Consider the following 15,759-nt stretch of genomic DNA (forward strand, 5'->3'; position numbering starts at 1 on the left):
ACTAAACGGCGGCTGAGCTGCATGACCAGACAAATTAAATATCTGGCGCGCATGTAATGTAACAGAAGAAAAATATCGCACGTATTATCGGGTTTGATGGGTTCGGTGCATTTCTGGCAGGTCAGGTGCTTCACGCATGCGCGGTTGGCATGCATATCTCCACAACTCATAACTCCATGCTCCTACACCGGAATATCAACAGGAGGAGTATCAAGCGGTACACGCGCGTCTCACGCCACAGCCATCCGCGTGGATTTTTGATAAACTGTGCTGGTTTGTTTCTAAATAAGTTTATCGTGAACGATCATTTGTCAAAGAGTTGTAAAAATAATAATATTAGAAGTAGATAAAACGTGAAATAATTACATTGATTCAATAACATGAAGTGTGCTTAATCGTTTTTTAGATAACGGTACAGAATCTACATCCTTATCCTCGGTGAAAGTAGACAACTTATTTTTCTTCGATTATTAACACCCTCGTATAAAAAGTTCCATATAACTAATAATGGAGTACACAAGCTCATAAAAAACATGATTTTCTTTAAAAAATCATATTATTTTTCTCCAAAACTGTATGTGATGTAAGATGGGAAGGATAACAACAACCATATTTTATTTTTAAGTATGGAGATATTGATAAATATAGAATTAGATATAAAATAAAATTATTTTTTGGGATGCTGAGGACGGTACTCCATAATCTCCTCTCCACTAGCAAAATATCGATCGGTCAATCTACCCATGACACTTAAAAAAAAAAATCTACCCGTGTTGACGGGCCGATCACTGATTTTTATAGGCATTTCGAGAGTGGGTACTGGGTAGGTTCAAGCCTTTCCTGGTATCCCCAATTCCCAAATGCTTGGATTAAGCCACCATCCTCTATCTGGTTATGACTAATTCATATATTAGCCATTTTAGCCGGCAGTTGGCCAAAACCGGGGTACGTCATCCCCAAGCCTGTCTCATATGTTTCTTCTCGACGAAGACCACATGACACTAAATTCAAACGTGTTCCCCAATTGTACAGATCCCAGCGATTTTGCAATACGTGTGTGCGTTTTCACCGGCAAATGGAGGCGTGCAAGCGATTCAGGTGGCGTTTAGTTGCCAATTTTTTTTTGCAAAAACATCACATCGAACGTTTGACCGGATGTCGAAAGAGGTTTTTGACACAAATGAAAAAACGAATTTCACGACATAGAAACCACGAGACGAATCTTTTGAGCCTAATTAATCCGTCATTAGAACATGTTGGTTCCTGTAGCACTTATGGGTAATCATGGACTAATTAGGCTAAAAAGATTTGTTTCAAGATTTTTTCATAATCGTGTAATTATTTTTTTTCATATACGTTTAATATTTTATTTAGCGGTCCAAAAATTCGATGCGATGGTTTAAAAAAAAAATTTGAGAACAGTCCTCAGAAAGATTTCTCCAGGCGAGCGAGCCGGGCCGATCCGATCACGTGAGGTGACAGGTGGGTGGTATGGTACATTTCCGGAAGTGACTTGACCGTCACGGAGTTGCCGCGGGAGCGAGGAAGCACCGAGTCCGCCCGGAGGAGCACAAACCAAAGTTGCCCAGGTCGAACACACACAGCGTTGAGGAATGCATGGCGGCGCCCCCCACGGCCACACGAATAGAGGGAGAGACCCGGTCCGGATGGTCAACGCTGCCGCGCAAGGTCAGGGCTCGGCTGGCGGGTTGGGCGGCCCCACCGGGCAGCCTGATTAAGCGGATAATAATAATAAACTAACTTGCTTCTCAAGAACACGGCGTACCAAAATCTTAAGCGCCAAGAAAGAAACAAAAAAAACAGATGGCTGAAGAGTAGGAGCGGTTTTGCGGCCGGAGTGAAAGCAACGCGCCGATTTCGTGCGTGAGCGTCGTTTCGGTTTTTATGGGCTACTAGTACTATTAAATTTACATTAATTGTATAATATTAATAAATACATATTAGCATTTTGAATGGTATTTTGGTAATTTTTGGTGGTTTATTAAATATTATTAATAAGATATAATGTTGCTACATTTGGCAATGTCAAACCTCATCTAGAATTCCACGCTGGTAATAAACAAAACAAGCCCATTTTCTCATATTTGCATTAACGGACGCTCCGTACTAACCTGGTTCACAAGAAAGCATGAGAAGGCCTGTCCAGGTTAAGTTAAGGGCAAAGTTGGTACAGCAAAAAGTACTTACTAAAACTGATGTTCTGAAGTCAACATGCTTCACATGCAAAAACCGTGATGCTGCAGATGGACGGGAGGCAGTCCCCTCGTCCTTTTCTTTTGCTCATCTTTATAAATCAAATTTTAGATTTTAAATTTGAAGTTAATATAGATTTTTTCCACCATAATTTATTTTCTACACTAAGCTTTAGATCGTTAATAATATATATACATATAACTTTTATTTACAATTTTGTTTTCATTTGCAACAATCACCCCATAACATTATAGCAGTATGTTTAGATGCTTGCAATTCAAATTTGTTAAACATTTATATTAGATAGAACTCATACTAAGGGCCCCTTTGAATCACAGGAATGAAAAAACAGAGAAATAAAAAATGGAGGAATAGGAAAAATATAGTATTCTGATAAAAATGTAAGTGTAAAACAAAGGATTACAAAACATAGAAAAAATATAGGAATGGTTGTTTGATTGGACCACAGGAAAAACACAGAAATTTAAGGAGAGAAAGACTAAAAGGATTTTTTCCATGAGGTTTAACCTCTTGGTAAATTTCCTTCAAAACTTATATAGAAAGAGGCATTTTACAGGAATTTTATAGGATTTCATAGGGTTCATTCTTTCTATTTAAAGGGCTTTGTAGGGAAAATTCATATACGAATAAAATCCTCTAAAATTTTTATGAATTTTCTTTGAATCAAAGGGGGCCTAATATTGTCAAATGCATATGATGGGAATTGAATCCATGTGTAATGCACAAGTGCCCGTTAGATCTCATATTTTCATTTATACTTGTGCCTATAATTTAAGCTTTAATTTGTTTTAAGTTGATTTAAGAGTTTTTTTAATCATAAATTATTTTCGAGCATTTACATTCAAATGCTAAGAACACGTATATAACAATTTTACCATCATATATTTTTTAATTATTAATAATAAGGTGTTTGTTTAGGCCTCTTCCAACCAAAAGATAGGGAGCTTAGGTTTTATTTCCTTATACTGTTGATATTCGTAACACACCCTGTTTTTCGAACCAGAACTATTCTTTATTTTACCTTTTTAGTAAGAGGCACTATTCTTTCGGTCGAAGTAAAGTAGGCCAAGGAGAAAAAAAAGAAAAGAAATAAAAAAGAGAAAGAAGCCAACTGGCGTAAGTAAAAGTGTAAAACGGCTCAGGGGCAAACTAGACATTTCTAGACTTCTCTACAAAGGCATCTCACCAGGGGCAAAACCGCCCATACGAAAGAGCGCAAAAATAACTAGCGCGGGCGGCAGACAAAAACCGAAGCGAAAACGAGCGCCACGCGCCTCCCCCCTCCTCCTCCCTACCGACGTCGTCGCCGACGTGCCCCTCAAGAGACCGACCCCGACTCCCCCCCGAGCACCGCTCCCCCTTCGTCTCCGCCCCCGGCCTCAACCTATATATTCATCCCCGCCGCCTCCACCGCACCCACTTGGTCTCGATCGCCAGAGCTCGGTAACATCTACTTCTACATCTGCGGGGCCGGAGCGTGGGGGACGTGAGAGATCCCCGCTCGGGAGGGGGTGTGATGGACTCGCCGGTGATCCTGCGGCCCCTTGTTGTTGGGGGACATGGAGGCGGCGGCGACGGTGTCCCGTCGCCGCTCCTGCGCGGGTGGCTGGAGTTCCGGCGGAGCGGCGCGCCGGCGAGGTTCCTCTGCTTCGAGGGCGGCGCGTGGACGGACGTCGCGGGCGAGGCGGCCGCGCAGCTGCGGGGGGCGTTCCTGGAGGGGAGGACCGTGTCCGAGGCCGCCTGCTCCGGGAGGGTGTTCCTGTTCGACTTTCTGCGGATGGTGCGGGTCGACGCGGCCACCGCCGAGGAGGCCCCGCTGGGGTGGATCGACGAGCGCGGCGCGTGCTTCTTCCCTGCCCCCGAGGGTGGGAGGAAGAGGAAGAGGGACGAGGCGGGGTCGGAGGTGAAGGCGGAGCAGCGACGGGTGGAGGACGGGGACGAGGCGTCGTCCGGCGTGGAGGAGCGGTCCGGCGAGAGCCCCGAGGCAGCTGAGTCCGGCAGGAAGAAGGCGCGCGGGGCGTGGGGGAAGGCGGTGAGGCTGGACGAGACGGAGAGGTTCTACAAGGTGGTGGAGAAGCTCTTCCTCAGTCGGATGGCTTCCTTCGAGGCGGCCCGCGGCGTGGCGATCACAGCGGTGCACAAGGTCGCGCTGGGCCCCCGGGCAAGAGCTTTCAATCTTCAGGGACAGCTTCTTGCCGCTGCTCGCGGTTCAGGTGGCAGCAATGCGAAGTTCGCGTGGTACGGCGCGCCGGCAGAGGATGTGACCGCCGCGGTGGAACACGGCTTCGGCAGGACGAACGGGTGGTTGCTCGGAGGGCGTGCTCATGGAGATGGCATCCACCTTTCGCCGCCACAGCACCCTTACGCTAGGTGAGTTTCCGAAACGCTTTCAACTCTTGGGGAACATTTTCAGTAACTGCGAAAATTCATCAAGAACCTCATGTTTTACTTCATCTTGCTTAATTAGATTTCACCTTGCCGATCTTGGGAAAAATTAGTTTTCGTCTGCAATTTTGGTGCTAAATCATGATACAATTATCGTTGATTTCACATCTATGCCTGATTGTCGATAATTTTAGAGTATTTAAGAGCATATGTAGTTGTCAAACGTGGAAACGTCAAACATGCAGAGTTTTATTGTCAAACGGCAATGGAAACATGCAGAAGTTTATCGATGCAGTACTTTGATTAGGCAGTGATTTCTGAATGCGTAGAAAAGGAGAACATTAAACAGTAGCTGAATTGCGATGAAATACGCGGATCAATTTTCAGTTAAGCTAATGAGTTCATGAACTTGTCTTTGATCAGTGCGATGCTGACCAAGCCAGACGAGGACGGCGAGGCACATATCGTGCTGTGCCGTGTCCTGATGGGCCGTCCGGAGGCCGTCCCTGCCGGTTCTTCCCAGTTCCACCCCAGCAGCGATTACTACGACAGTGCCGTCGACAACATGGAAAACCCAAAGTGGTATATTGTATGGAGCGCAGACATGAACACTAGGATCCTACCAGAGTACGTGGTCAGCTTCAAGTACCCCAGTCTGCCTCAGATGGAAGGTTGGTCTATTTCCTGAATTGTTTGATGAAGCTGTGTTACATTTGGCACATCATAACAGCGAAATTGTGATTTCCAGGATCATTGGGTTCGGCATCAAAGTTGAAGAAGCCTTCATCGCCAGCAGTTACTCGTGACATGTTCCCTATGCTTTTGACGGAGATCCAGCGGTTCGTACCATCCCCAAAGTGGCAGAATTTGCAGAGGACTTACAACTGCTTCAAGGTAAATTGGCACTCCTTGGTCCTTGCTGAGCATTTCATTTCAGATATTATACGACCGATTAGAAGCTTGCGCTAGCTTTACAAAACTGTTGGTTTGATCGATGACTTAATCTTACCAGTTAGTTAAACTGTTGATTTTACCGTATTCTCTGATTTTGATATGGCCACGGACGCTTTATTCTGTAGTAGTGTATACTGATCTAAATCAGAATCATATCCCTGCCAATATTTTGGGTTATCAACTGAACACTCCAGCACAGCCTAGTGGCGCTATGCAATGTCTTTTTCGCTTTTAAACATAAGCTAATTTTTTTCAACCTTAAGTTTAAAGTTCATTTTAATGTTTTTCATCATATTTTATTTTTCAGCATTTGTTTTTTAATCGTTAAGAACATGTATATGAATTTTTTATTAATAAATTATTTTTATAAATATATTGTTTGCCTTTTTTTCTACCCATAAGCCAAAAGATGGCAGCCAAGCTTTGCCAGCTGAAGTCCTAAAACGTCCCATGACAAACATTTGCTCTTCGTATTTCAGAAAGGACAGATGAAGAAGGATCAGTTCATCCGGTTCTTGCGCTCCACCATCGGCGACAAGGTGTTGACCACTGTGGCCAAGAAACTCCGAGGGTACTAGTGCAAGGTACTGCAAAGTTTGTCTCCCACCCTGGCTGATCCGACTAACCCCATAGGATCGAATCGTGTGTGTCTTGTACCAATCCCGAGAGAATGTTGCTTTAGTTTTGCCGGTACTCAAATGTCTGTTATGAACATAGATGGGTTTCCGTGATCTTCCATTAACCAAATAGAAAGGTTAGATGCAAATCATGCAAATGTGCAAATCTTGAGTTCGGTCATACTTTTACCTATTGTCATAAACTTGTACGACTTATTTCTCAATATAAGGGCGCATTCGTAGATTCTCGTATCCAACGTTTCACTGTTCAACTTGTAAAATTGCTGGATTTTCGTTCTGTTTCATTTCGACTCGGGGCTCGGGATCTTCGTTTTTGTTTAGCGCAAGATCTGCGTGCTCTAACCGTAGATCGCGGTCGTTTGCGCGACACCTCCGTGATGCGCGCACAGATGGCCAAGGGGGTATACCGCAGATCGAGCGTATACTGTTTTGCTCTCACACGTGTCCTGCCACGCGGCGGGTGCAGGTGCTGCACTGTCATGTTCGGTCGGTAGTGGTAGCATCCTCGCCGCCCCCGTGATTTTTTTTATGGTCATATGAGTATACTACCTCCGTTCGTTTGACTGCTCATAGTATTTAAAAAAATTACATAATTATTAATTATTTTTATATTATTTTATTTATTATTAAACATGCATATATGACACCGGCACAGGAAACTCATGCCAACAAAAAAATTACATAATTATTAATTATTTTTATATTATTTCATTTATTATTAAACATGCATATATGACACCGGCACAGGAAACTCATGCCAACACAACGACGGTGCTTTCCAGCTCTATTTTTGGCTGTTTTAAAACACACTTAAAACCTATTAATGATTAAAAATAATTTAGTACGTAAATGTATATACACGTCGTGAGCTATCTGAAAACAAATACTAAAAATAAGCTACGATAAAAACATCAAAAATCATTTTTAAATCTAAGTTTTAAAATTAAAAGTTAAATTTATAAGTATAAACACCATCTAAGAACGAGAGCCAGTTTGAACGGCGAGGGCATACGGCGTGTGCAGCATGAGCTTAATTCGTCCGCGTCCACGTTAAGCCATGATTGTGTACGTAAGAACTTCGGAGTGCATCTACGGATCTACCACTGCAAATTGGCAATCAATCGGCGAATGCAAAAGGCCGTACGTGGCGCCGGTTCCACATCCACGGATCGAAGCGAAAAACAATGCAAGTATGCAACGCCGCCGGCCTCCCTGAACGCCTCGAACAATGCAAGTTAATTTTGACCAAATATAGGGACCGATCAGGAATTATACTAGTGATCTTGCTGCAGAACAATAGTATCTCCTTTTCTTCAGGGTTTTTAAAAGCAAAACACAAGAACCGCTAACATTGATTGCAAAAAGAAGTAGGACACTAACATTATGTTTTTCGTTGCTAATGAAAAATTTTCTGATTTTTAATAACTATTTAATGGTATAAATAATAAAATTAACTAATAGAAACGCCGGGTAAGTCTAACCCTACTCCCGCACGAAGGTGTTTTCACGTTTCCGTACGTATACTCAGAGAGATTGAACTAATGCATGTATCGCGGGGAGCAGATAAAAGAAAATCACCTGCTGCACCACACCGCAACCTAAAATGTATTTACCTCTTTCTCAACATCTCAGCCCATGAATTGTCCTATCCAAAAATAAAGTGTGTGTGTGTATATATATATATATATATATATATATATATATATATATATATATATATATATATATATATATATATATATATAAGTTTTATAGATACTAACGGGGTGATTGTTTGAAAAAATTTACCGATATATTTATAAATAAAAATAATTTATGAATAATTTTTTATATTTATATTCATAGTGATCTAAACCTAAGATTGAAAAATAAACTTTGGTGAAAAACACCAAAACAACTAGGTTGAAAATTTAAATTTTGATTTATAAACACGATGGAAGTGAATAGACGAGAGGTGCAACCTTTTACATACAAATTTTATACATACTTGTTTGCATATAATTTGTTTGTTTAAAATTGCAACAAATTCAGCACCATATTAGCCTAGCCTATAAATGAGTTTATACATATAATTTTGTAAACAAATTATACATATAAACTTTATGCATACATCATCTCCAATTTAGATCACCATCTATTGCATGATTTGCTAGAGCCTGTTTTTTACTTTATATCATCTATTTTCAATATGGATAATGGGATGCATAAGCTACTGGGTTTGGGTTTGCTCTGACCTCACACAGACCTCACACAAAACAGATCGATACAAGAGAAACCCCGGCTAACCATGATCCGTGGATGATGCTACTTTCCCACGATACCACTAGGATTTACACAATACATAACACAGATCTAATAAGATCATCCTTTTATTTTTTCTTATACTTATAAGCTAAAATATATTTTCTTAATTTTAAATTTAGAATAGATTTTATGATTTTTTATTAAAGTATATTTTTCAAGCTTTAACTTTTAGATAATTAAAAATACGTACATACACATTTTATTTTCAAAAAATTTACCAACATGATCAACAGGGTCACCCCGTCGTTGTCGAGTTTGTTCGATAGCGTCCTCCTCGCGGCCGCCCCACACCACTCACCTGAATCTATGGCCACATGCCATCGTGAAACCCTGACAACGATGGTTTCAACGGCGACGTTCTAATTGAGACGACGACGAATGTGTGCGTAGTTTTTGTCGTTGGATCGGTTGGCGTCCGCGGAACAAGTTTCCCAAATCCTTGTAGGAGTAGTAGTATTGCGCACGAGCAATCAATCGAATCCATCGCCATTCGCTCGCCGGCCGAGAGATGCCCAAAAGATTGCAATTTTCTACCAGGTGAGTAGCCCACGAGCGCGTTTGTGGACAGCCACGGATGTGCGGCAGGTAGGCTCACTCTTCTCCTCACTTCGTCGCCTACAAATACCCGCTCTCTCTCTTCCTCCTCCCCCTTCCACTCGTCTCGCCATTAACGAGAGCTCCAGGGAGAAGAAAAAGTTGGGTTCTTTTTCCCACCCCCAAATCCTCACAGAGAATTTCACGCCCACGGTCCCACCTCAGCTCCGACCCAAGCTAGCTCACGCGCAAAAAACACCGGCCAGCTCTGCTTGATCCAGCGTTTTGTTGCGGGATTCCTCCCTGATTTTCGTCGTTTGTTCTTTTTTGGGGTTGTTTGGCGCCGAATTCGAGAGGAGGGACGAGAGGCGAGAGTTTGGGGGAGTTCTTGCCGGTATGCGGCTGCACGGGGAGGTTTCCTTCGATGAGGACGAGGAGGAAGTGGCGGTGGTTCCGGCGGCGCTGCCGTCGCCGCTCAACGGCGGGGCCGTGGCGGTGACGAGGCTTGTGGTGGGGTACGCCCTCACCAAGAAGAAGGTGAAGAGCTTCCTACAGCCCAAGCTGCTCTTGCTGGCGAGGTAAAAACCTGGATCAACGCTCAACGAGATGGAACCTGTTGAATCGTGGGGGGGTGCATGCGGTGAAGGATTTTGGGGGAAAGGAGAGATTTTTGTTTGGATTTCTTGGTCGAGTGGCAGAGAATTTTCAAGAAAACTTGAAAATTTTCTGGTGCAGGGAGGTTGAAACGTTTTGCTCTGGGAGGGAAATGGTATATGATTTGTGGGGGGAATGTATGGTTTCTGAGATCCAATTTGGAATTAGAGTCTCGATTAAATGCTATCCTTGGTTCAATTTCTGAATCCCTGAAGAATTTTGCGAGAACAGGTAAAAAGCTTCTAGTTCCATAACAATATGGGACGGAATGGAATGCTATTCTATTCCTTGTAGCACTAATCAAGTAGTGATCGAATCGGACCTCTGCTGAGTGTAAAGTTAGCAGCAGCGGCTAGTGATAGTGGCTTCTGGCCGAAGCCTGCAGCGTTTATGATTTTGTAAACTGAAGAAGATGGCTAGTTCTATTATGAATTTCGGTAGTAGCATCTATAGATGCCCCGTACGTGCGTCTCAGGTTGACAGTTCCACTGCATGAGGGGGTCACTATAGTCTATAATTGTATATTTATCATGCCAACTTGTCAAAATGGGTATTACCAGCATGCCAATCTTGTTACTTGGTATCTGGGATTCTAGTCTGGAATATTCCTATGGATAAGCACATCACATGGATTACGACAGCTTATTGATGGCAATATCTTTTCTGGGTCATTTACAATTTATTGACTGACTCGCTAGATTTGATGGCAACAACATGGACCACTGAGAAACGATCTTTATGATTTGTCTTGTTAACTTCCTGAATGAAGATCCAATTTCAGGCAAATCATTTGGTAGCTACTCTGTAGACTATGGACATAAACAACACGAGTTGAAATATAAAAGGAAATGAACTTAACAAATAAAATACTTATGCAAAATCAAAATGTTTTTGCTCAAACTATTTGTGCATTGCAAGTCTAGTTTGTGTTTTTGTTTTGATAGGTTTATTATCTAACTCTTTTTGAAGTTGTTAAACACTCTGTTACTGGGCAGCTGTTTATGTTTTTTTATCATTGTTATTTATACCATCAATTGAGTACAAGTGTAGCATATTATATGAATGTTATCCTTTGGGTTTTTTTCCATTCTTCTTGAATAGCATTACTTGATGAATTTGTATTATGTACTTTGTCAGGAAGAAGGGAATTACTCTCATAGCAATTGATGACACCCGTCCGCTTGCAGATCAAGGCCCATTTGATATCATCTTGCACAAGGTAGTCATGATTTGAAGGATAATACACTTTATTTATTACCTTTAGTTATAATTAATGTTTTGAAGATTATGTCTTTGCAGTTTGGTCAAGTATATGCATATTTTATTGAAAGATTTCTTTGTGCAGATTACTAGCAAGGAATGGCAACAGGTTCTGGAGGTAAGATCTCAGCACATATGCGGCAACCTGATTATGTACAGTAAATGACTATACCGTCGACAGTATGGACGGTCGTCTTTTTCCTACTTGTTCACTACCTCAATTGTGGGGATATCTGTTATCAACTGAGGAAATAAGCTGTAGATGTTTACGATGTTTACATATCAAATTATTTGATTGCAGTACGCTAGCATAGATTCACAGCAATTGTTAGAATTTGCTGCTGGCTTCTAAATCTGGGTTATCCCTTTATTGAAACTTTCTGTTGACTCAACACCTTTCACTTCCCTGAAGGATTATCATGAGGAACACCCAGAAGTTACAGTCCTTGACCCACCAAATGCTATCAAGCATCTAAATAATCGGCAATCGATGCTTGCAGAAGTATCTGATTTGAACATGTCCAGTTTCTACGGTAATCATGAAACTTCAATGTGGATATTTATATACTATGAAATGGATTTGGTATTTTACTTTTTATTTTTTACCAAATTTCAATACCGTTAGTGTATGCTTGATCCTCCAACATGTTTCATCTATTCCTGCCTAATAATGCAACAATGGAATGAACTTTTCCTCTCAAAAGCGATGCTCAGAAATATATTTTTTCTATTTCATGTGAACCTCATAAATTTCCAATTAAGGTTGCTGTGTAGTTCTTTCTTCAAACAAAAGATAATTTTGCTAACCCTTAGCTACTGAAATGCTGAAATTCTTAGTAGAACTACTAGAATTTTTTTTGCTTTGTGGAGATTTTAGGGACAAGTATTGCTTGATTGGCAAACACAATATTTTGTGCTGGTCGTGAATACATACTGTTTTTGTCTTGATTCTATATGGGTGAGTTGCTGCAACCGCAGCATGGTACATTCATTATGTGTTACGGTTTGTTCGTTCTTTTTTTTCCTGCACTGTGCATCCTTGGTAGATGTAGATGACGTGTGTACTTTCATTTTAATGAAGTTCTTCCCATTATCTAAAGTAAATCTAGATAGTAAAAGGCAATATATACACCAACATACGATTGTTTTTGCATTGAACCATTGCAGGAGAAATTTGCACTCCACGCCAACTGGTTGTTATGAAAGATCCATCCTCTATACCAACCGCAGTTGCCATGGCTGGACTAACGTTGCCCTTGGGTAAGTGGCCCTTATCTTAAACTATTAGTTCCTTTAGATATTGAAACAATGGAAAATGCTGCAAATAATTTGTTAAGATGTAGTGAAAAATGTTCTTATTCTGGTAATATCTTTTGACCTAGCCATGCTCGGTTTGTTTTGAAGGGTCCGGTGCATTTTTCAGCTAATATTTTGATATATGTGGTTTGTTTCTACTTATTTTATTTCATTGATATTTAATTATAGAAGATGTTTTCTTTTCCATTCATGGAAATTTTGAGCTTAGGAATTGATTAACGGGAAGCGCTTTTACAGTTGCAAAACCACTGGTTGTTGATGGAACATCTAAATCCCATGAACTATCTCTTGCATATGATGAGGCATCCTTGTCAATGCTTGACCCTCCTCTGGTCCTCCAGGAATTTGTGAACCATGGTAATTTCTGGTTTTGTTTGTTTGTATTTTTTCCCTTGTTGTCTATAGTTTTTAAGTTTTTTTTTCTTTTACATATCCTGACACTTTTCCTTCCAGTGGGACAAATTTGGACCTAAATTATTGCCTCTACAGGTGGAATCCTCTTCAAGGTGTACATCATTGGTGAATATATACAGGTTGTACGGCGTTTCTCTCTTCCTGATGTTAACACCTATGATTTACTAAACAATACTGGCGTCTACCGACTTCCAAGAGTTTCATGTGCTGCAGCAAGCGCAGACCATGCAGACCTTGAGCCTCATATCGCAGGTGGGACTCCTACAGTATTGTTGTCAATCTTAAGTTTGGTTAAGATTACTTATCCATTCTTCATTAATGATTAAGCAGGCCATTAACTCAAATGCAATATGTCTTTAGAATCCTCTAGCGGTGTTCATGGTAGAGAGTTCATATCTCCTTATCATACATCGAGTTGCGGACAATGTTTGTTCAATTTGACAACCAACCCCTCATGATATATCTTGGCTTTGATATTTAATACTGATCATAACTTTTACATGACAGAACTTCCTCCAAGACCGCTCCTAGAGAAACTGGGAAGGGAGCTTCGTGGACGACTGGTATAGCTATGTCTTTTTATTCACCGTGCTCTGTTTCATATGCTCGTGTCATCTGACATGCTTAAAAATTTCAGGGTTTAAGATTGTTCAACATAGATATGATCAGAGAACTTGGAACCAAAGATCGGTACTATATAATTGACATCAACTACTTCCCAGGTGTGTAGCGATTTTCCCACTGCCTTCATAAATGGCACACTATCATTTGCACTTCTGTTCTTCTCTTCAAATGTTCATGCAGAGTTTGTTAGGCCAGATATTTTTCCAGCCTGAGGGAAAAAGGAGGATACATCGCTACACATACCTGGACTTCTATGCCAAATTAAACTGTTCCAGTTATCCAGTAGTACTTTATTGTCCCGAATTTCGGTGTTCCTGTTATTATTTAACAACACAAAGTGACCATTAAGCTGTGGCAGCATTTCTTGGGTGCACACTCACTCCCTTATGCTTGCGCAGGGTTCGGGAAAATGCCAGGTTATGAGCACATATTCACCGATTTCTTGGTAAATCTTGCGCAAAGCAAGTACAAGAAGTGCCTAAGCGGCGGCTGAAGTGCAAAGAACTCGAGCCCTGTTGAAGATTAACAAAATGTCATGTAACGGTCCAGCAGTGTACATATCTCGGAGGAATAAGTTTAATCCCAATGCTTCGAGGAAGTGAGAGTGAGGGTGTTTTCCAACAAAAAAAGGCGGCACCTATTGGAGGATTAGAAAAAAGAGTAGAGAAAATGGGAGATTTCTAATGCCGAGCGCTTGTATAATCACTAACCGTGAACGTTGTTCCCAGCGACAGCGAGCCTTCGTGAAGGCTCTGTCTCAATAATTCAGTACCTTTTTCATCGGCAATCCTTTTCGTCCATGCTTGTTCTTCCAGGGAGCTGGAACAGAGTGCTGATTGCCTGATTGATCGTCACACAGTTTGTACGATCCGGTTTTCGTTGTAGGAGGGCCAGCTTTCGTTGTAGGAGGACCAGCTTTCGCTAATCATGCCATGTCATTATATGTTTTGGTTTTGGTTCTATTGAGAATCTCTTTACCAAGACATCAAAAGAATCAAAATAAGTTAACGGAGTTCATTAAAGAGCAAGTATAATAGTAGCTTGTAAGCCGGTTAAATGTTCATGCGGGGGACAGAGGAGAGAAGCGGACTATAATCTTATAATCTTATAGTTTTGGGCACAAGAAACTCTATTAGAGAGGCATGTAGGTCATGTATTAATGATAAATAGCTAACTACTATATGAGTGGGCTAAGAAAAAACTATAAAAAGTCTTATAGCTAGTTTGTTAACTTTATTATTAACCTTGCTCTAGGATCAGAACCATCATTTAGGCCGATTTAGATTGATTAGTGTGGAAACACCTATCCCATGGGTGAACTAAGGGAATTTAATTTTTTGTCACCTGCTACATACTCAATTTAACAATTTGCCACTCTATGACATGTGAGTTCATATTAAGTGCCATATAAGAGTGCAAATCATTAAATATCCCGCGAACTTAGAGGTTTTTAGGGACAAAGCTATAAACAATTTCACTCTTGTGCTATGAAGCCAGATGATTTAGTGCTGTGCAAATTGACGAGGATGGATATATTAGGTAGTACTTCAGTTGTAGATAAAAAGATATAGCTAAAGTAAAAGACCGATTCTATTGGTTGACGCTGGATGGGGTTTAATTAGAGCAAGTACAATAGCGGACTAGAAGCCATCTATAAGCATATTTTAAGGTGAGTGATAAGAGATGAGAGAGAAGAGCAGCGAGCTACAGATTTGTAGCTAGCTGTAGTATGAACTTCAAGACACATATGTGTATAAAAGGTGAGACCAGATATTAATTGTGTACTATATGACTATTGTATGAATTGATTATTAAGTTGACTATAGATAATTTATAGCCAGCGGTTGGTTATACTATTGAACTTGCTATTAAATCGATCATAGTCTCTGTAAACAAGTCATTCTCCATCTACTATTGGAATTATATCAATTATAACTCAAGAAATCTCATGAACAAACAAGAAAACACAAGAAATACTTAAATTGGATTGGACTCATCCGCAGCCTTCGGTTAGACTGGTCACGTATTGAATTTTCTTATGACCCATTTTATAAATAAATCTAAAATAGGTATATTTTTGATCAGTGCATAAAATTTTGCGTGTCTGGCAGTAATAGATCCATATTTCAAAATGTGACAGCTATTAATAATACTAGAATATATATTTGATGAGAAATAAATGGGCCAGATTTTAATCTAAAAACTTTCTAAAAATAAATTGTACCAGCACATGTCTGTCCAAGAGAATAATACTTTCCGCATATAATAATTCAAGTTCCATTCTACAAAAAAGATCTTTATTGCTCCCTAATTTTTCATAGATTATCTTTTTACATATAATGCAAGCCCCATTCTACAAAGTACTCCAAAGATAGATAAGCCAAAACATCAAAATATAAATTACCAAGACATAAAAAAATAAATTATTTCGTTATGACTC

General features: G+C 40.5%; 2 protein-coding genes across 4 annotated transcripts; both read left to right on the plus strand.

Annotated features, from left to right (window-relative positions):
- Positions 1-3,459: 3,459 nt before the first annotated feature.
- LOC102711417 (probable inactive poly [ADP-ribose] polymerase SRO3) lies at positions 3,460-6,442 on the plus strand. Its single transcript, XM_006651128.3, has 4 exons — positions 3,460-4,605; positions 5,044-5,291; positions 5,369-5,514; positions 6,054-6,442. Exons 1-4 carry the CDS (start codon positions 3,752-3,754, stop codon positions 6,150-6,152), a joined length of 1,347 nt encoding a protein of 448 aa, XP_006651191.2. The 5' UTR covers positions 3,460-3,751; the 3' UTR covers positions 6,153-6,442.
- A 2,389-nt stretch (positions 6,443-8,831) lies between these two features.
- On the plus strand, positions 8,832-14,100 carry LOC102711679 (inositol-tetrakisphosphate 1-kinase 2). Of its 3 annotated transcripts, XR_001549952.2 has the most exons (11): positions 9,138-9,628; positions 10,842-10,923; positions 11,050-11,082; positions 11,377-11,497; positions 12,132-12,224; positions 12,519-12,638; positions 12,771-12,947; positions 13,203-13,258; positions 13,333-13,417; positions 13,500-13,601; positions 13,718-13,807. XR_001549952.2 is itself a non-coding variant. In XM_015835614.2 (10 exons), exons 1-10 carry the CDS (start codon positions 9,091-9,093, stop codon positions 13,810-13,812), a joined length of 873 nt encoding a protein of 290 aa, XP_015691100.1. In that variant the 5' UTR covers positions 8,832-9,090; the 3' UTR covers positions 13,813-14,100. The 3 variants fall into 3 exon arrangements, 2 of the variants coding, with proteins under 2 accessions (XP_015691100.1, XP_006649675.1); XM_015835614.2 differs by lacking the exons at positions 9,138-9,628; positions 13,500-13,601 and adding an exon at positions 8,832-9,101 and having other exon boundaries at positions 13,718-14,100; XM_006649612.3 differs by lacking the exon at positions 13,500-13,601 and having other exon boundaries at positions 9,149-9,628; positions 13,718-14,100.
- The last annotated feature ends 1,659 nt before the right edge of the window (positions 14,101-15,759 follow it).

This window comes from Oryza brachyantha, chromosome 3 (assembly GCF_000231095.2).
Source record: "Oryza brachyantha chromosome 3, ObraRS2, whole genome shotgun sequence".
NCBI classification, from domain to species: domain Eukaryota; kingdom Viridiplantae; phylum Streptophyta; class Magnoliopsida; order Poales; family Poaceae; genus Oryza; species Oryza brachyantha.